Here is a 25,136-nt window from a genome sequence, read left to right on the forward strand (position 1 = left end):
CATCACAACTACATTTTTTGTCCTTCAATCCCTAACGAATCTGTTATATTGAGTCCTACTGTAGTAGAATACTTTGTATTCATTTATGTAAATTAAAATTTCTTTTTTTTCAGATATACAAGTGCAAGCACTGTGAGGCGCATAGATGTGAGCACCCATTATAATTGGATGAGGTGAGGAATGCAGGTCTTGTAGGTATCATGCCCACCAGCAGGTGGCAGCACCACCAGCAACGCACAGCGCAAGTTTGCGTCATCGGAAGGAAGGGGTATATTCAAAACCACGCGGAATTCAGCTGCAAACATTGTCATCAACAGAGCTTCGTTCTGTCCTCGTTTTTGCCTCCCGCTAAGGTTTGGCCTTAAATATCTTCTCCGTCGTCTCTCTCTCTTTCTTTGCCGGCACTACGTGGACAGTTAACGCGCAGCTGATGAGCATCTTTCTTTTAATCTAAGGGACGGAAGCATTTGAGCTAACGCGAGATCAGCGTTACCACAGCAACAGATTCACTGCTTCTGTTTACGTGCGACGGAGGTCAGTCGGCCTGAAACAAAGGCCCAGTACATCCGCACGACGTCCAGACGGAGATTCTCTACTGTTGCTCTCGATCAAACAAAGCAGGAGAGGCGCTTCTAGTTCTGTTAAAGTCCAAACATTGTGTGTGTTGTTTTGCTCATTTAACCTTAAAACTTACTTTAGTTGTTACCCTTCAGTTGATCATATCGGGTCAATATTTGCCCTACTCTAACTTACCTGATGTTGTTTGATCGATGAGGAATGGTGAGCTACATGTTCAAGTTATGACTTTGGAGTGTTTGCTTCAGGAAAGTTCTATAGTTCATGGGTTGCCACTTAACTTGGTATTGAAAATCTGCTAGATTAAGATATTTACAAGACAAAACCTTTTTGTTATTGTAACTATGCTTAGATGTGAACTAGACATTCACATTTTTTTTAGTACAGTAGTGGCATTATCATAGTGTAACTCTGAAAATACAAAAATCTTGCTGAATCGTGTTTTCCTGTCCAATGTCCTGCACTGAAATTTAATCATGTTTTTTAGTTTTGTTTGACCTCAAACAATTTGTTTGAATATCATTATCATGATATGAATCTTTGTGAAGTTGGCACCCCATATGTCTCAGATTTATTCAGACCAGTGTCAGTCATTTGTGCCTTTTGAATTTTTCATTTTGTGCTGTTTTAGTTTTTGAGATATAAAGTTTAGTTTAGATACAGTTGGCATGAAGTTAGCATCCATCATGCAAGCAAAGTAAGCAGTGTAAACAAAGCTACACGTGAGAGCCAGCAGTTGCAGCACAATGTAAATTCTTTACAGAACAAATGGTTAAGACTAGTTTGGTTAAAATCACCCATATGGGGTGCCAACTTCATGTTGATTACATAACAATTTAAAACAATGTTTTATGTTTCTAAAGCAGTCCAGACAAAACATGCAAAGGCACAAATGTTATAATCTTAGACAATCTGGGTTGCCATCTTCACATAGAACTTTTACAGGGACAGTACATAACCTATGTCATAATTTGTAATGTAATGAGTTAGTAATGTCTGTCTTTTCCATCCAGAAATGCATGACGTCCAGATGCAAGTCTTCTGTTTTGTGTGTCCACATTCCTATGTAGCTAATATGTACTTTGAATAGACATTAATTGCTTATTTTTTCATTTTTGTATTTATTTTTCTCTTTAAATGAATATTATTGTGGTGAGCATTGTTGGCCAGAGGAGGATAGAGCCCCCCCCTTTGAGCCTTGGTTCCTCTCAAGGTTTCTTCCTCATGCTCTAGGGGTTTTTTCCTTGCCACTGTGGCCCTTGGCTGGCTCACTGGGGGCTTGTAAAGCTGCTTTGTGACATGTTTTGTGAAAAGCACTATAGAAATAAATTTTGATTTTTTTTCTTCTTCTTTTCACTAGTAAATCAAGAAAGGCCATCCTGAGGAGCATTTCAGATTGCTGAAATTGAGAGATTAACCACGGGTCTGGCACCAAAAAAAGGTTCAGCACTCCACAAACATAATAATCTGCACACTAGCACATGTCAGACATTTGCAGAAAGATATGAAAAAGGAAAGAACTCACCACTGCTCAGAATGTGGGTTGAGTTTTTTTCAACAGAGAAGTCTCCAGCGACACCAGCGTGTTCACACAGGAGAGAAACCATTTTGCTGCTCAGAGTGTGGAAAGGGTTTAACTACACAGAGCGCTCTAAAGGAACACCAGCGTATTCACACAGGAGAGAAGCCGTATCTCTGCACAGACTGTGGAAAAAGTTTCACTCAACAGGGTGTTCTCCAACAACATCAGCGCATTCACAGAGGAGAAAAGCCATATCGCTGCTCAGAGTGCGGAAAGAGTTTTACTACACAGAGCGCTCTAAAGGAACACCAGCGTATTCACACAGGAGAGAAGCCGTATCTCTGCACAGACTGTGGAAAAAGTTTCACTCAACAGGGTGTTCTCCAACAACATCAGCGCATTCACAGAGGAGAGAAGCCATATCACTGCTCAGAGTGTGGAAAGAGTTTCACTCAGCAGAGTCATCTCCGTGCACACCAGCGCATTCACACAGGAGAGAAGCCATATCACTGCTCAGTGTGTGGGAGTAGTTTTACTGTATCAAGTGCTCTCCAGAAACACCAGCGCATTCACACAGGAGAGAAGCCATATGTCTGCTCAGAGTGTGGAAAGAGCTTTACTATATATAATAATCTCCAACAACATCAGCGCATTCACACAGGAGAAAAACCACATCGCTGCTCAGTATGTGGAAAGAGTTTCACTCAGCAGAGTAATCTCCAACATCACCAGCGCATTCACACAGGAGAGAAGCCATATCGCTGCTCAGAGTGTGGGAAGAGTTTCACTCACCAGAGTAGTCTCCATACACACCAGCGCCTTCACACTGGAGAGAAGCCATATCACTGCTCAGTGTGTGGAAAGAGTTTCGCTCATCAGAGTAATCTCCGTACACACCAGCGCATTCACACAGGAGAGAAGCCATATCACTGCTCAGTTTGTGGGAGTACTTTTACTTTACTGAGGGCTCTTCAAAAACACCAGCGTATTCACACAGGAGAGAAGCCATATGTCTGCTCAGAATGTGGAAAAAGCTTTACTCATCTGTATCGTTTCCAACGACACCAGCACATTCATGCAAAGAAGACATATATCTGCTCAGACTGTGGAAAGATTTTTACTCTACTGTGTAATCTCCGTACACACCAGCGCATTCACACAGGAGAGAAGCCGTATCTCTGCACAGAGTGTGGAAAGAGTTTTACTATACAGAGTAATCTCAAACAACATCAGCTCATTCACACAGGAGAGAAGCCATATCACTGCTCAGTGTGTGGGAAGAGTTTCACTCGCCAGAATAGTCTCCAACGACATCAGCGCATTCACACAGGAGAGAAGCTACATCACTGCTTAGTGTGTGGGAAGAGTTTTATTCAACAGAGCAGTCTCCAGTATCATCAGCGCATTCACACAGGAGAGTAGCTGCATCACTGCTTAGTGTGTGGGAAGAGTTTTATTCAACAGAGCAGTCTCCAGTATCATCAGCGCATTCACACAGGAGAGTAGCTGCATCACTGCTTAGTGTGTGGGAAGAGTTTTATTCAACAGAGCAGTCTCCAGTATCATCAGCGCATTCACACAGGAGAGTAGCTGCATCACTGCTTAGTGTGTGGGAAGAGTTTTATTCAACAGAGCAGTCTCCAGTATCATCAGCGCATTCACACAGGAGAGTAGCTGCATCACTGCTTAGTGTGTGGGAAGAGTTTTATTCAACAGAGCAGTCTCCAGTATCATCAGCGCATTCACACAGGAGAGTAGCTGCATCACTGCTTAGTGTGTGGGAAGAGTTTTATTCAACAGAGCAGTCTCCAGTATCATCAGCGCATTCACACAGGAGAGTAGCTGCATCACTGCTTAGTGTGTGGGAAGAGTTTTATTCAACAGAGCAGTCTCCAGTATCATCAGCGCATTCACACAGGGGAGTAGCTGCATCACTGCTTAGTGTGTGGGAAGAGTTTTATTCAACAGAGCAGTCTCCAGTATCATCAGCGCATTCACACAGGGGAGTAGCTGCATCACTGCTTAGTGTGTGGGAAGAGTTTTATTCAACAGAGCAGTCTCCAGTATCATCAGCGCATTCACACAGGGGAGTAGCTGCATCACTGCTTAGTGTGTGGGAAGAGTTTTATTCAACAGAGCAGTCTCCAGTATCATCAGCGCATTCACACAGGGGAGTAGCTGCATCACTGCTTAGTGTGTGGGAAGAGTTTTATTCAACAGAGCAGTCTCCAGTATCATCAGCGCATTCACACAGGGGAGTAGCTGCATCACTGCTTAGTGTGTGGGAAGAGTTTTATTCAACAGAGCAGTCTCCAGTATCATCAGCGCATTCACACAGGGGAGTAGCTGCATCACTGCTTAGTGTGTGGGAAGAGTTTTATTCAACAGAGCAGTCTCCAGTATCATCAGCGCATTCACACAGGAGAGTAGCTGCATCACTGCTTAGTGTGTGGGAAGAGTTTTATTCAACAGAGCAGTCTCCAGTATCATCAGCGCATTCACACAGGGGAGTAGCTGCATCACTGCTTAGTGTGTGGGAAGAGTTTTATTCAACAGAGCAGTCTCCAGTATCATCAGCGCATTCACACAGGGGAGTAGCTGCATCACTGCTTAGTGTGTGGGAAGAGTTTTATTCAACAGAGCAGTCTCCAGTATCATCAGCGCATTCACACAGGAGAGTAGCTGCATCACTGCTTAGTGTGTGGGAAGAGTTTTATTCAACAGAGCAGTCTCCAGTATCATCAGCGCATTCACACAGGAGAGTAGCTGCATCACTGCTTAGTGTGTGGGAAGAGTTTTATTCAACAGAGCAGTCTCCAGTATCATCAGCGCATTCACACAGGAGAGTAGCTGCATCACTGCTTAGTGTGTGGGAAGAGTTTTATTCAACAGAGCAGTCTCCAGTATCATCAGCGCATTCACACAGGAGAGTAGCTGCATCACTCCCTAACTGAGAAGGCTTCATTTGTTTCTTCCTCATTGCTTTCCTCCTACACAGGAGAGGAACGGTTAAAGTAATGAGTTTTCAACATGTTGAATTGGTTTGTAGCTAGTATCGTACTGTTCTGCATTTTTCTAGTTATGCATTTATGCCTTATGCTGTTCTGTTTTTCTAAGCCAAAAAACAAACAGAAATGAATCCTTTAGATATGAGAAGTAGTCTAAACCAAATATGTATTTGGTAAAAGATCCAGCACACAATTATTTCAGTGCTTAGATGTTTGTTGATGACAGGAACTACTGTAAATAGTGTTAATTAAGTAGTAAGCCACTTATGATAACATGTCAAATGTGACAGCAGAGGGACACACAAATATCCGGTCAAACACCAAACTGATACAACAGCCTGAGGACATTCAAATAAAACAACTAATCAATGGCCTTTGCATTAGAAGCAAGCTCATGTTAGCCTGACTGCAACTGCATTCATGAGTAATGTTCCATGTTGTCCTGTAATGTCCTGTAGCTCCTTCCACTTCTGAAAAGTTTGTTTTATCTCTGGCTCAGTCGGTTATTTTTAGCTTGCCTTTCTTCATTAGTCATCTTTTGTTTACTTCTGTTTACACTCCTGCTGGCTCTGATTGGATTGGTTTGATTCAGGACTGGTGCATTCTTGCAGATGTACTTAGGTGCAGTAGGTGGAGCTAGAAGAGCCTGATTCAAAACCCCTCTCCCTTCTTTTTTTTTCTTCTTTTTTTGCTCTTATAAAGTAGAAGTCAATAAATTCTCTTTTATATTAAATACATTGTTTTTGACCATTTTTGGGCTCCTAAATTTTCTTGAGGTTTTAAACGTTTATCTTCTCAAATGTTCTTCACGCAATGCTCCTGTCAAAAAATAATGAAGTAAATAAATTGTTCATAATTTGTTATAAACATTTTATTGAAGATTGAAAAGCATGTTATAGCAGAAGATGCATGTTTTGCCAAGATCATCACTGTTTGATCGTCACTATAAACACAAAGCCACGTGCCGGTCTCACTTCGTGGATGATGGAGAAGGGGAAGCCGTTACACTGCTAGCTTGAAGGGTATTTGGCTGAGGAGGTAAATTTTGGTAGAGGTATTTAGCTGTGGGGTAGTTCTGTTTGAGGGTTATTTACCTGACAGGATTTGATGCCTTTGAAAGTCACTTGGCTGTTGATGAATATTTTAGTTGAGGGGCAATTGGCTGTGGGGTAGTTGAGGGGTTGTTTACTTGTTGACATAGTTGGTGGTGGATGGCTATTGGGCTGAATGGGAAGTTTCTGTTGAAGGGCATCTAGACATGGAGTGGTATTTTGGATGAGGGGCAACTGTCTTTGGGGTAGATGAATCTGAAGGATTATTTTAGATGTGGGCTAGTTGTGGTTTAAGGTTATTTGGCTTGTGGTACACTTGTCATTGATGGATAATTGGACATGTGGTGTATCTCAGTAAAGTCATTAGATGGACTATCTGGGTTTTTTTTTAAAAATAATTTGTTGTTTGAGAGATGAAACTGGTGAAACATGTAATATCAGAATTATTGTGATCAAAATTATTACTGTTATCAGTATTATCTGGTATGGTTAAAATTTGCTCAGAATGTTAAAAAAGTATTATATTATTATTATTATAAACACAATTCCAAATGAGTCTTAAGAAGACAATTAAAGTAATTGCAATTAACAACAACATACAGAGAAGTATAGTGATCCTCCTGTAGGAAGACTTTTATAACCAATTTGACAGCTGTGATTAAATGAACAAAACTGGTTGGGTATGGAAGCCCTAAAAGGCCATGAATCAGCATCTTTATTAAAAATTCCAATTGACTGTTATAATGAGTTAATTTTATTTTATAGAGATCTCTAATTATTTTTATTAACACCACATCATAAACATTGTTTTCTCTATATAATTGACAAATTTTATGGAGGTATTGAGAAAATGAAACCTTATTTTCTCCAGATAAACACATTATTAATTTGATATCTAAAAACAAAAACCTAAACATAACCAGATAATCTAAAATCATTACTTTAAACAACGTGTGTGTCGGGATGTCAAAGGAGCGGGAGTACATTGACTAGCACGTTACATTTGTCTTTAATCGAGCTTGACACAACATGAAATAGATTTGTGTCTAGCTAAAGAAAATATACATAAAAATGATTAGTGTGCATTATCTCATATGATGGTTAGCCCAGCTTGAGCTCAGAATGCAGCACTGAGCTCTTGTAGGTATCATGCCCACCAGCAGGTGGCAGCACCACCAGCAACGCACAGCGCAAGTTTGCGTCATCGGAAGGAAGGGGTATATTCAAAACCACGCGGAATTCGAACATTGATCAACAGAGCTTCGTTCTGTCCTCGTTTTTGCCTCCCGCTAAGGTAATTTCGCTCTTTCTTTATCGGTACTACGTAGATAGTTATCAAACAGCTGAGAAGTATGTTTCTTTATTTCCCTTGAATGTTTATTTTAATCTAAGGAACGGACGTCCAGACGGAGATTCTCTACTGTTGCTCTCGATCAAACAAAGCAGGAGAGGCGCTTCTAGTGTGATAGAGCCGACGAATTAACCAAAGATCATGTTAAACGATCTCTGGAACAAACAGTGTTCTGTTAAAGTCCAAACATTGTGTGTGTTGTTTTGCTCATTTAACCTTAAAACTTACTTTAGTTGTTACCCTTCAGTTGATCATATCGGGTCAATATTTGCCCTACTCTAACTTACCTGATGTTGTTTGATCGATGAGGAATGGTGAGCTACATGTTCAAGTTATGACTTTGGAGTGTTTGCTTCAGGAAAGTTCTATAGTTCGTGGGTTGCCACTTAACTGGGTATTGAAAATCTGCTAGATTAAGATATTTACAAGACAAAACCTTTTTGTTATTGTAACTATGCTTAGATGTGAACTAGACATTCACATTTTTTTTAGTACAGTAGTGGCATTATCATAGTATAACTCTGAAAATACAAAAATCTTGCTGAATCGTATTTTCCTGTCCAATGTCCTGCACTGAAATTTAATCATGTTTTTTAGTTTTGTTTGACCTCAAACAATTTGTTTGAATATCATTATCATGATATGAATCTTTGTGAAGTTGGCACCCCATATGTCTCAGATTTATTCAGACCAGTGTCAGTCATTTGTGCCTTTTGAATTTTTCATTTTGTGCTGTTTTAGTTTTTGAGATATAAAGTTTAGTTTAGATACAGTTGGCGTGAAGTTAGCATCCATCATGCAAGCAAAGTAAGCAGTGTAAACAAAGCTACACGTGAGAGCCAGCAGTTGCAGCACAATGTAAATTCTTTACAGAACAAATGGTTAAGACTAGTTTGGTTAAAATCACCCATATGGGGTGCCAACTTCATGTTGGTTACATAACAATTTAAAACAATGTTTTATGTTTCTAAAGCAGTCCAGACAAAACATGCAAAGGCACAAATGTTATAATCTTAGACAATCTGGGTTGCCATCTTCACATAGGTTATGTATTGTCCCTGTAAAAGTTCTATGTCATAATTTGTAATGTAATGAGTTAGTAATGTCTGTCTTTTCCATCCAGAAATGCATGACGTCCAGATGCAAGTCTTCTGTTTTGTGTGTCCACATTCCTATGCAGCTAATATGTACTTTGAATAGACATTAATTGCTTATTTTTTCATTTTTGTATTTATTTTTCTCTTTAAATGAATATTATTGTGGTGAGCATTGTTGGCCAGAGGAGGATAGAGCCCCCCCCTTTGAGCCTTGGTTCCTCTCAAGGTTTCTTCCTCATGCTCTAGGGGTTTTTTCCTTGCCACTGTGGCCCTTGGCTGGCTCACTGGGGGCTTGTAAAGCTGCTTTGTGACATGTTTTGTGAAAAGCACTATAGAAATAAATTTTGATTTTTTTTCTTCTTCTTTTCACTAGTAAATCAAGAAAGGCCATCCTGAGGAGCATTTCAGATTGCTGAAATTGAGAGATTAACCACGGGTCTGGCACCAAAAAAAGGTTCAGCACTCCACAAACATAATAATCTGCACACTAGCACATGTCAGACATTTGCAGAAAGATATGAAAAAGGAAAGAACTCACCACTGCTCAGAATGTGGGTTGAGTTTTTTTCAACAGAGAAGTCTCCAGCGACACCAGCGTGTTCACACAGGAGAGAAACCATTTTGCTGCTCAGAGTGTGGAAAGGGTTTAACTACACAGAGCGCTCTAAAGGAACACCAGCGTATTCACACAGGAGAGAAGCCGTATCTCTGCACAGACTGTGGAAAAAGTTTCACTCAACAGGGTGTTCTCCAACAACATCAGCGCATTCACAGAGGAGAGAAGCCATATCACTGCTCAGAGTGTGGAAAGAGTTTTACTACACAGAGCGCTCTAAAGGAACACCAGCGTATTCACACAGGAGAGAAGCCGTATCTCTGCACAGACTGTGGAAAAAGTTTCACTCAACAGGGTGTTCTCCAACAACATCAGCGCATTCACAGAGGAGAGAAGCCATATCACTGCTCAGAGTGTGGAAAGAGTTTCACTCAGCAGAGTCATCTCCGTGCACACCAGCGCATTCACACAGGAGAGAAGCCATATCACTGCTCAGTGTGTGGGAGTAGTTTTACTGTATCAAGTGCTCTCCAGAAACACCAGCGCATTCACACAGGAGAGAAGCCATATGTCTGCTCAGAGTGTGGAAAGAGCTTTACTATATATAATAATCTCCAACAACATCAGCGCATTCACACAGGAGAAAAACCACATCGCTGCTCAGTATGTGGAAAGAGTTTCACTCAGCAGAGTAATCTCCAACATCACCAGCGCATTCACACAGGAGAGAAGCCATATCGCTGCTCAGAGTGTGGGAAGAGTTTCACTCACCAGAGTAGTCTCCATACACACCAGCGCCTTCACACTGGAGAGAAGCCATATCACTGCTCAGTGTGTGGAAAGAGTTTCGCTCATCAGAGTAATCTCCGTACACACCAGCGCATTCACACAGGAGAGAAGCCATATCACTGCTCAGTTTGTGGGAGTACTTTTACTTTACTGAGGGCTCTTCAAAAACACCAGCGTATTCACACAGGAGAGAAGCCATATGTCTGCTCAGAATGTGGAAAAAGCTTTACTCATCTGTATCGTTTCCAACGACACCAGCACATTCATGCAAAGAAGACATATATCTGCTCAGACTGTGGAAAGATTTTTACTCTACTGTGTAATCTCCGTACACACCAGCGCATTCACACAGGAGAGAAGCCGTATCTCTGCACAGAGTGTGGAAAGAGTTTCACTATACAGAGTAATCTCAAACAACATCAGCTCATTCACACAGGAGAGAAGCCATATCACTGCTCAGTGTGTGGGAAGAGTTTCACTCGCCATAATAGTCTCCAACGACATCAGCGCATTCACACAGGAGAGTAGCTGCATCACTGCTTAGTGTGTGGGAAGAGTTTTATTCAACAGAGCAGTCTCCAGTATCATCAGCGCATTCACACAGGAGAGTAGCTGCATCACTGCTTAGTGTGTGGGAAGAGTTTTATTCAACAGAGCAGTCTCCAGTATCATCAGCGCATTCACACAGGAGAGTAGCTGCATCACTGCTTAGTGTGTGGGAAGAGTTTTATTCAACAGAGCAGTCTCCAGTATCATCAGCGCATTCACACAGGAGAGTAGCTGCATCACTGCTTAGTGTGTGGGAAGAGTTTTATTCAACAGAGCAGTCTCCAGTATCATCAGCGCATTCACACAGGAGAGTAGCTGCATCACTGCTTAGTGTGTGGGAAGAGTTTTATTCAACAGAGCAGTCTCCAGTATCATCAGCGCATTCACACAGGAGAGTAGCTGCATCACTGCTTAGTGTGTGGGAAGAGTTTTATTCAACAGAGCAGTCTCCAGTATCATCAGCGCATTCACACAGGGGAGTAGCTGCATCACTGCTTAGTGTGTGGGAAGAGTTTTATTCAACAGAGCAGTCTCCAGTATCATCAGCGCATTCACACAGGGGAGTAGCTGCATCACTGCTTAGTGTGTGGGAAGAGTTTTATTCAACAGAGCAGTCTCCAGTATCATCAGCGCATTCACACAGGGGAGTAGCTGCATCACTGCTTAGTGTGTGGGAAGAGTTTTATTCAACAGAGCAGTCTCCAGTATCATCAGCGCATTCACACAGGGGAGTAGCTGCATCACTGCTTAGTGTGTGGGAAGAGTTTTATTCAACAGAGCAGTCTCCAGTATCATCAGCGCATTCACACAGGGGAGTAGCTGCATCACTGCTTAGTGTGTGGGAAGAGTTTTATTCAACAGAGCAGTCTCCAGTATCATCAGCGCATTCACACAGGGGAGTAGCTGCATCACTGCTTAGTGTGTGGGAAGAGTTTTATTCAACAGAGCAGTCTCCAGTATCATCAGCGCATTCACACAGGAGAGTAGCTGCATCACTGCTTAGTGTGTGGGAAGAGTTTTATTCAACAGAGCAGTCTCCAGTATCATCAGCGCATTCACACAGGGGAGTAGCTGCATCACTGCTTAGTGTGTGGGAAGAGTTTTATTCAACAGAGCAGTCTCCAGTATCATCAGCGCATTCACACAGGGGAGTAGCTGCATCACTGCTTAGTGTGTGGGAAGAGTTTTATTCAACAGAGCAGTCTCCAGTATCATCAGCGCATTCACACAGGAGAGTAGCTGCATCACTGCTTAGTGTGTGGGAAGAGTTTTATTCAACAGAGCAGTCTCCAGTATCATCAGCGCATTCACACAGGAGAGTAGCTGCATCACTGCTTAGTGTGTGGGAAGAGTTTTATTCAACAGAGCAGTCTCCAGTATCATCAGCGCATTCACACAGGAGAGTAGCTGCATCACTGCTTAGTGTGTGGGAAGAGTTTTATTCAACAGAGCAGTCTCCAGTATCATCAGCGCATTCACACAGGAGAGTAGCTGCATCACTGCTTAGTGTGTGGGAAGAGTTTTATTCAACAGAGCAGTCTCCAGTATCATCAGCGCATTCACACAGGAGAGTAGCTGCATCACTCCCTAACTGAGAAGGCTTCATTTGTTTCTTCCTCATTGCTTTCCTCCTACACAGGAGAGGAACGGTTAAAGTAATGAGTTTTCAACATGTTGAATTGGTTTGTAGCTAGTATCGTACTGTTCTGCATTTTTCTAGTTATGCATTTATGCCTTATGCTGTTCTGTTTTTCTAAGCCAAAAAACAAACAGAAATGAATCCTTTAGATATGAGAAGTAGTCTAAACCAAATATGTATTTGGTAAAAGATCCAGCACACAATTATTTCAGTGCTTAGATGTTTGTTGATGACAGGAACTACTGTAAATAGTGTTAATTAAGTAGTAAGCCACTTATGATAACATGTCAAATGTGACAGCAGAGGGACACACAAATATCCGGTCAAACACCAAACTGATACAACAGCCTGAGGACATTCAAATAAAACAACTAATCAATGGCCTTTGCATTAGAAGCAAGCTCATGTTAGCCTGACTGCAACTGCATTCATGAGTAATGTTCCATGTTGTCCTGTAATGTCCTGTAGCTCCTTCCACTTCTGAAAAGTTTGTTTTATCTCTGGCTCAGTCGGTTATTTTTAGCTTGCCTTTCTTCATTAGTCATCTTTTGTTTACTTCTGTTTACACTCCTGCTGGCTCTGATTGGATTGGTTTGATTCAGGACTGGTGCATTCTTGCAGATGTACTTAGGTGCAGTAGGTGGAGCTAGAAGAGCCTGATTCAAAACCCCTCTCCCTTCTTTTTTTTTCTTCTTTTTTTGCTCTTATAAAGTAGAAGTCAATAAATTCTCTTTTATATTAAATACATTGTTTTTGACCATTTTTGGGCTCCTAAATTTTCTTGAGGTTTTAAACGTTTATCTTCTCAAATGTTCTTCACGCAATGCTCCTGTCAAAAAATAATGAAGTAAATAAATTGTTCATAATTTGTTATAAACATTTTATTGAAGATTGAAAAGCATGTTATAGCAGAAGATGCATGTTTTGCCAAGATCATCACTGTTTGATCGTCACTATAAACACAAAGCCACGTGCCGGTCTCACTTCGTGGATGATGGAGAAGGGGAAGCCGTTACACTGCTAGCTTGAAGGGTATTTGGCTGAGGAGGTAAATTTTGGTAGAGGTATTTAGCTGTGGGGTAGTTCTGTTTGAGGGTTATTTACCTGACAGGATTTGATGCCTTTGAAAGTCACTTGGCTGTTGATGAATATTTTAGTTGAGGGGCAATTGGCTGTGGGGTAGTTGAGGGGTTGTTTACTTGTTGACATAGTTGGTGGTGGATGGCTATTGGGCTGAATGGGAAGTTTCTGTTGAAGGGCATCTAGACATGGAGTGGTATTTTGGATGAGGGGCAACTGTCTTTGGGGTAGATGAATCTGAAGGATTATTTTAGATGTGGGCTAGTTGTGGTTTAAGGTTATTTGGCTTGTGGTACACTTGTCATTGATGGATAATTGGACATGTGGTGTATCTCAGTAAAGTCATTAGATGGACTATCTGGGTTTTTTTTTAAAAATAATTTGTTGTTTGAGAGATGAAACTGGTGAAACATGTAATATCAGAATTATTGTGATCAAAATTATTACTGTTATCAGTATTATCTGGTATGGTTAAAATTTGCTCAGAATGTTAAAAAAGTATTATATTATTATTATTATAAACACAATTCCAAATGAGTCTTAAGAAGACAATTAAAGTAATTGCAATTAACAACAACATACAGAGAAGTATAGTGATCCTCCTGTAGGAAGACTTTTATAACCAATTTGACAGCTGTGATTAAATGAACAAAACTGGTTGGGTATGGAAGCCCTAAAAGGCCATGAATCAGCATCTTTATTAAAAATTCCAATTGACTGTTATAATGAGTTAATTTTATTTTATAGAGATCTCTAATTATTTTTATTAACACCACATCATAAACATTGTTTTCTCTATATAATTGACAAATTTTATGGAGGTATTGAGAAAATGAAACCTTATTTTCTCCAGATAAACACATTATTAATTTGATATCTAAAAACAAAAACCTAAACATAACCAGATAATCTAAAATCATTACTTTAAACAACGTGTGTGTCGGGATGTCAAAGGAGCGGGAGTACATTGACTAGCACGTTACATTTGTCTTTAATCGAGCTTGACACAACATGAAATAGATTTGTGTCTAGCTAAAGAAAATATACATAAAAATGATTAGTGTGCATTATCTCATATGATGGTTAGCCCAGCTTGAGCTCAGAATGCAGCACTGAGCTCTTGTAGGTATCATGCCCACCAGCAGGTGGCAGCACCACCAGCAACGCACAGCGCAAGTTTGCGTCATCGGAAGGAAGGGGTATATTCAAAACCACGCGGAATTCGAACATTGATCAACAGAGCTTCGTTCTGTCCTCGTTTTTGCCTCCCGCTAAGGTAATTTCGCTCTTTCTTTATCGGTACTACGTAGATAGTTATCAAACAGCTGAGAAGTATGTTTCTTTATTTCCCTTGAATGTTTATTTTAATCTAAGGAACGGACGTCCAGACGGAGATTCTCTACTGTTGCTCTCGATCAAACAAAGCAGGAGAGGCGCTTCTAGTGTGATAGAGCCGACGAATTAACCAAAGATCATGTTAAACGATCTCTGGAACAAACAGTGTTCTGTTAAAGTCCAAACATTGTGTGTGTTGTTTTGCTCATTTAACCTTAAAACTTACTTTAGTTGTTACCCTTCAGTTGATCATATCGGGTCAATATTTGCCCTACTCTAACTTACCTGATGTTGTTTGATCGATGAGGAATGGTGAGCTACATGTTCAAGTTATGACTTTGGAGTGTTTGCTTCAGGAAAGTTCTATAGTTCGTGGGTTGCCACTTAACTTGGTATTGAAAATCTGCTAGATTAAGATATTTACAAGACAAAACCTTTTTGTTATTGTAACTATGCTTAGATGTGAACTAGACATTCACATTTTTTTTAGTACAGTAGTGGCATTATCATAGTATAACTCTGAAAATACAAAAATCTTGCTGAATCGTATTTTCCTGTCCAATGTCCTGCACTGAAATTTAATCATGTTTTTTAGTTTTGTTTGACCTCAAACAATTTGTTTGAATATCATTATCATGATATGAATCTTTGTGAAGTTGGCACCCCATATGTCTCAGATTTATTCAGACCAGTGTCAGTCATTTGTGCCTTTTGAATTTTTCATTTTGTGCTGTTTTAGTTTTTGAGATATAAAGTTTAGTTTAGATACAGTTGGCGTGAAGTTAGCATCCATCATGCAAGCAAAGTAAGCAGTGTAAACAAAGCTACACGTGAGAGCCAGCAGTTGCAGCACAATGTAAATTCTTTACAGAACAAATGGTTAAGACTAGTTTGGTTAAAATCACCCATATGGGGTGCCAACTTCATGTTGGTTACATAACAATTTAAAACAATGTTTTATGTTTCTAAAGCAGTCCAGACAAAACATGCAAAGGCACAAATGTTATAATCTTAGACAATCTGGGTTGCCATCTTCACATAGGTTATGTATTGTCCCTGTAAAAGTTCTATGTCATAATTTGTAATGTAATGAGTTAGTAATGTCTGTCTTTTCCATCCAGAAATGCATGACGTCCAGATGCAAGTCTTCTGTTTTGTGTGTCCACATTCCTATGCAGCTAATATGTACTTTGAATAGACATTAATTGCTTATTTTTTCATTTTTGTATTTATTTTTCTCTTTAAATGAATATTATTGTGGTGAGCATTGTTGGCCAGAGGAGGATAGAGCCCCCCCCTTTGAGCCTTGGTTCCTCTCAAGGTTTCTTCCTCATGCTCTAGGGGTTTTTTCCTTGCCACTGTGGCCCTTGGCTGGCTCACTGGGGGCTTGTAAAGCTGCTTTGTGACATGTTTTGTGAAAAGCACTATAGAAATAAATTTTGATTTTTTTTCTTCTTCTTTTCACTAGTAAATCAAGAAAGGCCATCCTGAGGAGCATTTCAGATTGCTGAAATTGAGAGATTAACCACGGGTCTGGCACCAAAAAAAGGTTCAGCACTCCACAAACATAATAATCTGCACACTAGCACATGTCAGACATTTGCAGAAAGATATGAAAAAGGAAAGAACTCACCACTGCTCAGAATGTGGGTTGAGTTTTTTTCAACAGAGAAGTCTCCAGCGACACCAGCGTGTTCACACAGGAGAGAAACCATTTTGCTGCTCAGAGTGTGGAAAGGGTTTAACTACACAGAGCGCTCTAAAGGAACACCAGCGTATTCACACAGGAGAGAAGCCGTATCTCTGCACAGACTGTGGAAAAAGTTTCACTCAACAGGGTGTTCTCCAACAACATCAGCGCATTCACAGAGGAGAGAAGCCATATCACTGCTCAGAGTGTGGAAAGAGTTTTACTACACAGAGCGCTCTAAAGGAACACCAGCGTATTCACACAGGAGAGAAGCCGTATCTCTGCACAGACTGTGGAAAAAGTTTCACTCAACAGGGTGTTCTCCAACAACATCAGCGCATTCACAGAGGAGAGAAGCCATATCACTGCTCAGAGTGTGGAAAGAGTTTCACTCAGCAGAGTCATCTCCGTGCACACCAGCGCATTCACACAGGAGAGAAGCCATATCACTGCTCAGTGTGTGGGAGTAGTTTTACTGTATCAAGTGCTCTCCAGAAACACCAGCGCATTCACACAGGAGAGAAGCCATATGTCTGCTCAGAGTGTGGAAAGAGCTTTACTATATATAATAATCTCCAACAACATCAGCGCATTCACACAGGAGAAAAACCACATCGCTGCTCAGTATGTGGAAAGAGTTTCACTCAGCAGAGTAATCTCCAACATCACCAGCGCATTCACACAGGAGAGAAGCCATATCGCTGCTCAGAGTGTGGGAAGAGTTTCACTCACCAGAGTAGTCTCCATACACACCAGCGCCTTCACACTGGAGAGAAGCCATATCACTGCTCAGTGTGTGGAAAGAGTTTCGCTCATCAGAGTAATCTCCGTACACACCAGCGCATTCACACAGGAGAGAAGCCATATCACTGCTCAGTTTGTGGGAGTACTTTTACTTTACTGAGGGCTCTTCAAAAACACCAGCGTATTCACACAGGAGAGAAGCCATATGTCTGCTCAGAATGTGGAAAAAGCTTTACTCATCTGTATCGTTTCCAACGACACCAGCACATTCATGCAAAGAAGACATATATCTGCTCAGACTGTGGAAAGATTTTTACTCTACTGTGTAATCTCCGTACACACCAGCGCATTCACACAGGAGAGAAGCCGTATCTCTGCACAGAGTGTGGAAAGAGTTTCACTATACAGAGTAATCTCAAACAACATCAGCTCATTCACACAGGAGAGAAGCCATATCACTGCTCAGTGTGTGGGAAGAGTTTCACTCGCCAGAATAGTCTCCAACGACATCAGCGCATTCACACAGGAGAGAAGCTACATCACTGCTTAGTGTGTGGGAAGAGTTTTATTCAACAGAGCAGTCTCCAGTATCATCAGCGCATTCACACAGGAGAGTAGCTGCATCACTGCTTAGTGTGTGGGAAGAGTTTTATTCAACAGAGCAGTCTCCAGTATCATCAGCGCATTCACACAGGAGAGTAGCTGCATCACTGCTTAGTGTGTGGGAAGAGTTTTATTCAACAGAGCAGTCTCCAGTATCATCAGCGCATTCACACAGGAGAGTAGCTGCATCACTGCTTAGTGTGTGGGAAGAGTTTTATTCAACAGAGCAGTCTCCAGTATCATCAGCGCATTCACACAGGAGAGTAGCTGCATCACTGCTTAGTGTGTGGGAAGAGTTTTATTCAACAGAGCAGTCTCCAGTATCATCAGCGCATTCACACAGGAGAGTAGCTGCATCACTCCCTAACTGAGAAGGCTTCATTTGTTTCTTCCTCATTGCTTTCCTCCTACACAGGAGAGGAACGGTTAAAGTAATGAGTTTTCAACATGTTGAATTGGTTTGTAGCTAGTATCGTACTGTTCTGCATTTTTCTAGTTATGCATTTATGCCTTATGCTGTTCTGTTTTTCTAAGCCAAAAAACAAACAGAAATGAATCCTTTAGATATGAGAAGTAGTCTAAACCAAATATGTATTTGGTAAAAGATCCAGCACACAATTATTTCAGTGCTTAGATGTTTGTTGATGACAGGAACTACTGTAAATAGTGTTAATTAAGTAGTAAGCCACTTATGATAACATGTCAAATGTGACAGCAGAGGGACACACAAATATCCGGTCAAACACCAAACTGATACAACAGCCTGAGGACATTCAAATAAAACAACTAATCAATGGCCTTTGCATTAGAAGCAAGCTCATGTTAGCCTGACTGCAACTGCATTCATGAGTAATGTTCCATGTTGTCCTGTAATGTCCTGTAGCTCCTTCCACTTCTGAAAAGTTTGTTTTATCTCTGGCTCAGTCGGTTATTTTTAGCTTGCCTTTCTTCATTAGTCATCTTTTGTTTACTTCTGTTTACACTCCTGCTGGCTCTGATTGGATTGGTTTGATTCAGGACTGGTGCATTCTTGCAGATGTACTTAGGTGCAGTAGGTGGAGCTAGAAGAGCCTGATTCAAAACCCCTCTCCCTTCTTTTTTTTTCTTCTTTTTTTGCTCTTATAAAGTAGAAGTCAATAAATTCTCTTTTATATTAAATACATTGTTTTTGACCATTTTTGGGCTCCTAAATTTTCTTGAGGTTTTAAACGTTTATCTTCTCAAATGTTCTTCACGCAATGCTCCTGTCAAAAAATAATGAAGTAAATAAATTGTTCATAATTTGTTATAAACATTTTATTGAAGATTGAAAAGCATGTTATAGCAGAAGATGCATGTTTTGCCAAGATCATCACTGTTTGATCGTCACTATAAACACAAAGCCACGTGCCGGTCTCACTTCGTGGATGATGGAGAAGGGGAAGCCGTTACACTGCTAGCTTGAAGGGTATTTGGCTGAGGAGGTAAATTTTGGTAGAGGTATTTAGCTGTGGGGTAGTTCTGTTTGAGGGTTATTTACCTGACAGGATTTGATGCCTTTGAAAGTCACTTGGCTGTTGATGAATATTTTAGTTGAGGGGCAATTGGCTGTGGGGTAGTTGAGGGGTTGTTTACTTGTTGACATAGTTGGTGGTGGATGGCTATTGGGCTGAATGGGAAGTTTCTGTTGAAGGGCATCTAGACATGGAGTGGTATTTTGGATGAGGGGCAACTGTCTTTGGGGTAGATGAATCTGAAGGATTATTTTAGATGTGGGCTAGTTGTGGTTTAAGGTTATTTGGCTTGTGGTACACTTGTCATTGATGGATAATTGGACATGTGGTGTATCTCAGTAAAGTCATTAGATGGACTATCTGGGGGTTTTTTTTTAAAATAATTTGTTGTTTGAGAGATGAAACTGGTGAAACATGTAATATCAGAATTATTGTGATCAAAATTATTACTGTTATCAGTATTATCTGGTATGGTTAAAATTTGCTCAGAATGTTAAAAAAGTATTATATTATTATTATTATAAACACAAATCCAAATGAGTCTTAAGAAGACAATTAAAGTAATTGCAATTAACAACAACATATAGAGAAGTATAGTGATCCTCCTGTAGGAAGACTTTTATAACCAATTTGACAGCTGTGATTAAATGAACAAAACTGGTTGGGCATGGAAGCCCTAAAAGGCCATGAATCAGCATCTTTATTAAAAATTCCAATTTACTGTTATAATGAGTTAATTTTATTTTTATAGAGATCTCTAATTATTTTATTAACACCACATCATAAACATTGTTTTCTCTATATAATTGACAAATTTTATGGAGGTATTGAGAAAATGAAACCTTATTTTCTCCAGATAAACACATTATTAATTTGATATCTAAAAACAAAAACCTAAACATAACCAGATAATCTAAAATCATTACTTTAAACAACGTGTGTGTCGGGATGTCAAAGGAGCGGGAGTACATTGACTAGCACGTTACATTTGTCTTTAATCGAGCTTGACACAACATGAAATAGATTTGTGTCTAGCTAAAGAAAATATACATAAAAATGATTAGTGTGCATTATCTCATATGATGGTTAGCCCAGCTTGAGCTCAGAATGCAGCACTGAGCTCTTGTAGGTATCATGCCCACCAGCAGGTGGCAGCACCACCAGCAACGCACAGCGCAAGTTTGCGTCATCGGAAGGAAGGGGTATATTCAAAACCACGCGGAATTCGAACACTGATCAACAGAGCTTCGTTCTGTCCTCGTTTTTGCCTCCCGCTAAGGTAATTTCGCTCTTTCTTTATCGGTACTACGTGGATAGTTATCAAACAGCTGAGAAGTATGTTTCTTTATTTCCCTTGAATGTTTATTTTAATCTAAGGAACGGAAGCATTTGAGCTAACGCGAGATCAGCGTTACCACAGCAACAGATTCACTGCTTCTGTTTACGTGCGACGGAGGTCAGTCGGCCTGAAACAAAGGCCCAGTACATCCGCACGACGTCCAGACGGAGATTCTCTACTGTTGCTCTCGATCAAACAAAGCAGGAGAGGCGCTTCTAGTTCTGTTAAAGTCCAAACATTGTGTGTGTTGTTTTGCTCATTTAACCTTAAAACTTACTTTAGTTGTTACCCTTCAGTTGATCATATCGGGTCAATATTTGCCCTACTCTAACTTACCTGATGTTGTTTGATCGATGAGGAATGGTGAGCTACATGTTCAAGTTATGACTTTGGAGTGTTTGCTTCAGGAAAGTTCTATAGTTCGTGGGTTGCCACTTAACTTGGTATTGAAAATCTGCTAGATTAAGATATTTACAAGACAAAACCTTTTTGTTATTATATTGCCCTTGTTATTGTAACTATGCTTAGATGTGAACTAGACATTCACATTTTTTTTAGTACAGTAGTGGCATTATCATAGTGTAACTCTGAAAATACAAAAATCTTGCTGAATCGTGTTTTCCTGTCCAATGTCCTGCACTGAAATTTAATCATGTTTTTTAGTTTTGTTTGACCTCAAACAATTTGTTTGAATATCATTATCATGATATGAATCTTTGTGAAGTTGGCACCCCATATGTCTCAGATTTATTCAGACCAGTGTCAGTCATTTGTGCCTTTTGAATTTTTCATTTTGTGCTGTTTTAGTTTTTGAGATATAAAGTTTAGTTTAGATACAGTTGGCATGAAGTTAGCATCCATCATGCAAGCAAAGTAAGCAGTGTAAACAAAGCTACACGTGAGAGCCAGCAGTTGCAGCACAATGTAAATTCTTTACAGAACAAATGGTTAAGACTAGTTTGGTTAAAATCACCCATATGGGGTGCCAACTTCATGTTGATTACATAACAATTTAAAACAATGTTTTATGTTTCTAAAGCAGTCCAGACAAAACATGCAAAGGCACAAATGTTATAATCTTAGACAATCTGGGTTGCCATCTTCACATAGGTTATGTATTGTCCCTGTAAAAGTTCTATGTCATAATTTGTAATGTAATGAGTTAGTAATGTCTGTCTTTTCCATCCAGAAATGCATGACGTCCAGATGCAAGTCTTCTGTTTTGTGTGTCCACATTCCTATGCAGCTAATATGTACTTTGAATAGACATTAATTGCTTATTTTTTCATTTTTGTATTTATTTTTCTCTTTAAATGAATATTATTGTGGTGAGCATTGTTGGCCAGAGGAGGATAGAGCCCCCCCTTTGAGGCTTGGTTCCTCTCAAGGTTTCTTCCTCATGCTCTAGGGGTTTTTTCCTTGCCACTGTGGCCCTTGGCTTGCTCACTGGGGGCTTGTAAAGCTGCTTTGTGACATGTTTTGTGAAAAGCACTATAGAAATAAATTTTGATTTTTTTTCTTCTTCTTTTCACTAGTAAATCAAGAAAGGCCATCCTGAGGAGCATTTCAGATTGCTGAAATTGAGAGATTAACCACGGGTCTGGCACCAAAAAAAGGTTCAACACTCCACAAACATAATAATCTGCACACTAGCACATGTCAGACATTTGCAGAAAGATATGAAAAAGGAAAGAACTCACCACTGCTCAGAATGTGGGTTGAGTTTTTTTCAACAGAGAAGTCTCCAGCGACACCAGCGTGTTCACACAGGAGAGAAACCATTTTGCTGCTCAGAGTGTGGAAAGGGTTTTACTACACAGAGCGCTCTAAAGGAACACCAGCGTATTCACACAGGAGAGAAGCCGTATCTCTGCACAGACTGTGGAAAAAGTTTCACTCAACAGGGTGTTCTCCAACAACATCAGCGTATTCACAGAGGAGAGAAGCCATATCGCTGCTCAGAGTGTGGAAAGAGTTTCACTCAGCATGGTAATCTCCGTGCACACCAGCGCATTCACACAGGAGAGAAGCCATATCACTGCTTAGTGTGTGGGAGTAGTTTTACTGTATCAAGTGCTCTCCAGAAACACCAGCGCATTCACACAGGAGAGAAGCCATATGTCTGCTCAGAGTGTGGAAAGAGCTTTACGTTTCATCATAATCTCCAACAACATCTGCGCATTCACACAGGAGAAAAACCACATCGCTGCTCAGTATGTGGAAAAAGTTTCACTCAACAGGGTAATCTCAAATATCACCAGCGCATTCACACAGGAGAGAAGCCATATCGCTGCTCAGAGTGTGGGAAGAGTTTCACTCACCAGAATAGTCTCCATACACACCAGCGCCTTCACACTGGAGAGAAGCCATATCACTGCTCACTGTGTGGGAAGAGTTTCACTCACCGGAGTAGTCTTCATAAACATCAGCGCACTCACACAAGAGAGAAGGCATATCACTGCTCAGTTTGTGGGAGTACTTTTACTGTACTGAGGGCTCTTCAAAAACACCAGCGTATTCACACAAGAGAGAAGCCATATGTCTGCTCAGCATGTGGAAAAAGTTTTGCTCATCTGTACCATTTCCAACGACACCAGCACATTCATGTAAAGAAGACATATGTCTGCTCACAGTGTGGAAAGGTTTTTAGTCTATTGTGTCATCTCCGTACACATCAGCGCATTCACACAGGAGAGAAGCCGTATCTCTGCACAGAGTGTGGAAAGAGTTTTACTATACAGAGTAATCTCAAACAACATCAGCTCATTCACACAGGAGAGAAGCCATATCACTGCTCAGTGTGTGGGAAGAGTTTTATTCAACAAAGTACATTTAAACAGCATCAGCGCATTCACACAGGAGAAAAACCATATCACTGCTCAGCATGTGGAAGGAGTTTCTCTCACCGCAGTAGTCTCCAACGACATCAGCACATTCACACAGGAGAGAAGCCATATCACTGTTTAGTGTGTGGGAAGGGTTTTAGTCAACAGAGTAGTCTCCAAGGACATCAGCGTATTCACACAGGAGAGAAGACACATCATTGCTCAGTTTGTGGAAAGAGTTTTATTCAGCTGGGTAATCTCCATGTACACCAGCGCATTCACACGGGAGTGAAGCCATATCACTGCTCAGTGTGTGGGAGTAGTTTTACTGTATCAAGTGCTCTCCAGAAACACCAGCGCATTCACACAGGAGAGAAGCCATATGTCTGCTCAGAGTGTGGAAAGAGCTTTACTTTTCATCATAATCTCCAACAACATCAGCGCATTCACACAGGAGAAAAACCACATCGCTGCTCAGTATGTGGAAAGAGTTTCACTCAGCAGGGTCATCTCCAATATCACCAGCGCATTCACACAGGAGAGAAGCCATATCACTGCTCAGAGTGTGGGAAGAGTTTCACTCAGCAGAGTAGTCTCCATACACACCAGCGCCTTCACACAGGAGAGAAGCCATATCGCTGCTCAGAGTGTGGGAAGAGTTTCACTCAGCAGAGTAGTCTCCATACACACCAGCGCCTTCACACAGGAGAGTAGCTGCATCACTGCTTAGTGTGTGGGAAGAGTTTTATTCAACAGAGCAGTCTCCAGTATCATCAGCGCATTCACACAGGAGAGTAGCTGCATCACTGCTTAGTGTGTGGGAAGAGTTTTATTCAACAGAGCAGTCTCCAGTATCATCAGCGCATTCACACAGGAGAGTAGCTGCATCACTGCTTAGTGTGTGGGAAGAGTTTTATTCAACAGAGCAGTCTCCAGTATCATCAGCGCATTCACACAGGAGAGTAGCTGCATCACTCCCTAACTGAGAAGGCTTCATTTGTTTCTTCCTCATTGCTTTCCTCCTACACAGGAGAGGAACGGTTAAAGTAATGAGTTTTCAACATGTTGAATTGGTTTGTAGCTAGTATCGTACTGTTCTGCATTTTTCTAGTTATGCATTTATGCCTTATGCTGTTCTGTTTTTCTAAGCCAAAAAACAAACAGAAATGAATCCTTTAGATATGAGAAGTAGTCTAAACCAAATATGTATTTGGTAAAAGATCCAGCACACAATTATTTCAGTGCTTAGATGTTTGTTGATGACAGGAACTACTGTAAATAGTGTTAATTAAGTAGTAAGCCACTTATGATAACATGTCAAATATGACAGCAGAGGGACACACAAATATCCGGTCAAACACCAAACTGATACAACAGCCTGAGGACATTCAGATGAAACAACTAATCAATGGCCTTTGCATTAGAAGCAAGCTCATGTTAGCCTGACTGCAACTGCATTCATGAGTAATGTTCCATGTTGTCCTGTAATGTCCTGTAGCTCCTTCCACTTCTGAAAAGTTTGTTTTATCTCTGGCTCAGTCATTATTTTTAGCTTGCCTTTCTTCATTAGTCATCTTTTGTTTACTTCTGTTTACACTCCTGCTGGCTCTGATTGGTTGATTTGATTCAGGACTGGTGCATTCTTGCAGATGTACTTAGGTGCAGTAGGTGGAGCTGGAAGAGCCTGATTCTCATCCCCCCCCCCCCCAAAAAAAAAACCTTTTAACTTTTAAAATGTTCTTTGCAATGCTCCTGTAAAAAATTAAGTAAATACATTGTTCACAAATTGTTGTAAACATTTTATTGAAGATTTTAAAGCATGTTATAGCAGAAGATGCATGTTTTGCCAAGATCATCACTGTTTGATCGTCACTATAAACACAAAGCC

The 25,136-nt window shown here is 40.6% G+C and overlaps 1 protein-coding gene and 5 pseudogenes across 2 annotated transcripts; all 6 read left to right on the forward strand.

Annotated features, from left to right (window-relative positions):
- The first annotated feature begins 275 nt into the window (after positions 1 to 275).
- Positions 276 to 3,194, forward strand: LOC113577685 (uncharacterized; annotated as a pseudogene). The gene is made up of 2 exons (XR_014118171.1): positions 276 to 353; positions 1,937 to 3,194. The product of XR_014118171.1 is annotated as an uncharacterized LOC113577685 (transcript).
- Positions 3,195 to 3,231: 37 nt separating this feature from the next.
- LOC145652111 (uncharacterized) lies at positions 3,232 to 5,858 on the forward strand (annotated as a pseudogene).
- A 1,361-nt stretch (positions 5,859 to 7,219) lies between these two features.
- On the forward strand, positions 7,220 to 10,237 carry LOC118242716 (uncharacterized; annotated as a pseudogene).
- Positions 10,238 to 14,262: 4,025 nt separating this feature from the next.
- Positions 14,263 to 17,280, forward strand: LOC118242715 (uncharacterized; annotated as a pseudogene).
- Positions 17,281 to 17,317: 37 nt separating this feature from the next.
- On the forward strand, positions 17,318 to 18,768 carry LOC145652112 (uncharacterized; annotated as a pseudogene).
- A 1,324-nt stretch (positions 18,769 to 20,092) lies between these two features.
- On the forward strand, positions 20,093 to 25,034 carry LOC118242713 (uncharacterized). The gene is made up of 2 exons (XM_035534976.2): positions 20,093 to 20,363; positions 21,959 to 25,034. The coding sequence occupies exon 2, from the start codon at positions 22,103 to 22,105 to the stop codon at positions 23,960 to 23,962; it is 1,860 nt and encodes a 619-aa protein (XP_035390869.1). The 5' UTR covers positions 20,093 to 20,363; positions 21,959 to 22,102; the 3' UTR covers positions 23,963 to 25,034.
- The last annotated feature ends 102 nt before the right edge of the window (positions 25,035 to 25,136 follow it).

This window comes from Electrophorus electricus, chromosome 18 (assembly GCF_041902795.1).
Source record: "Electrophorus electricus isolate QZ-2024a chromosome 18, ASM4190279v1, whole genome shotgun sequence".
NCBI classification, from domain to species: domain Eukaryota; kingdom Metazoa; phylum Chordata; class Actinopteri; order Gymnotiformes; family Gymnotidae; genus Electrophorus; species Electrophorus electricus.

What these genes read in the sequence shown, in the direction of transcription:
- LOC118242713 (XM_035534976.2), top strand. Translation starts at nt 22,103, where the DNA reads ATGAAAAAGGAAAGAACTCACCACTGCTCAGAATGTGGGTTGAGTTTT.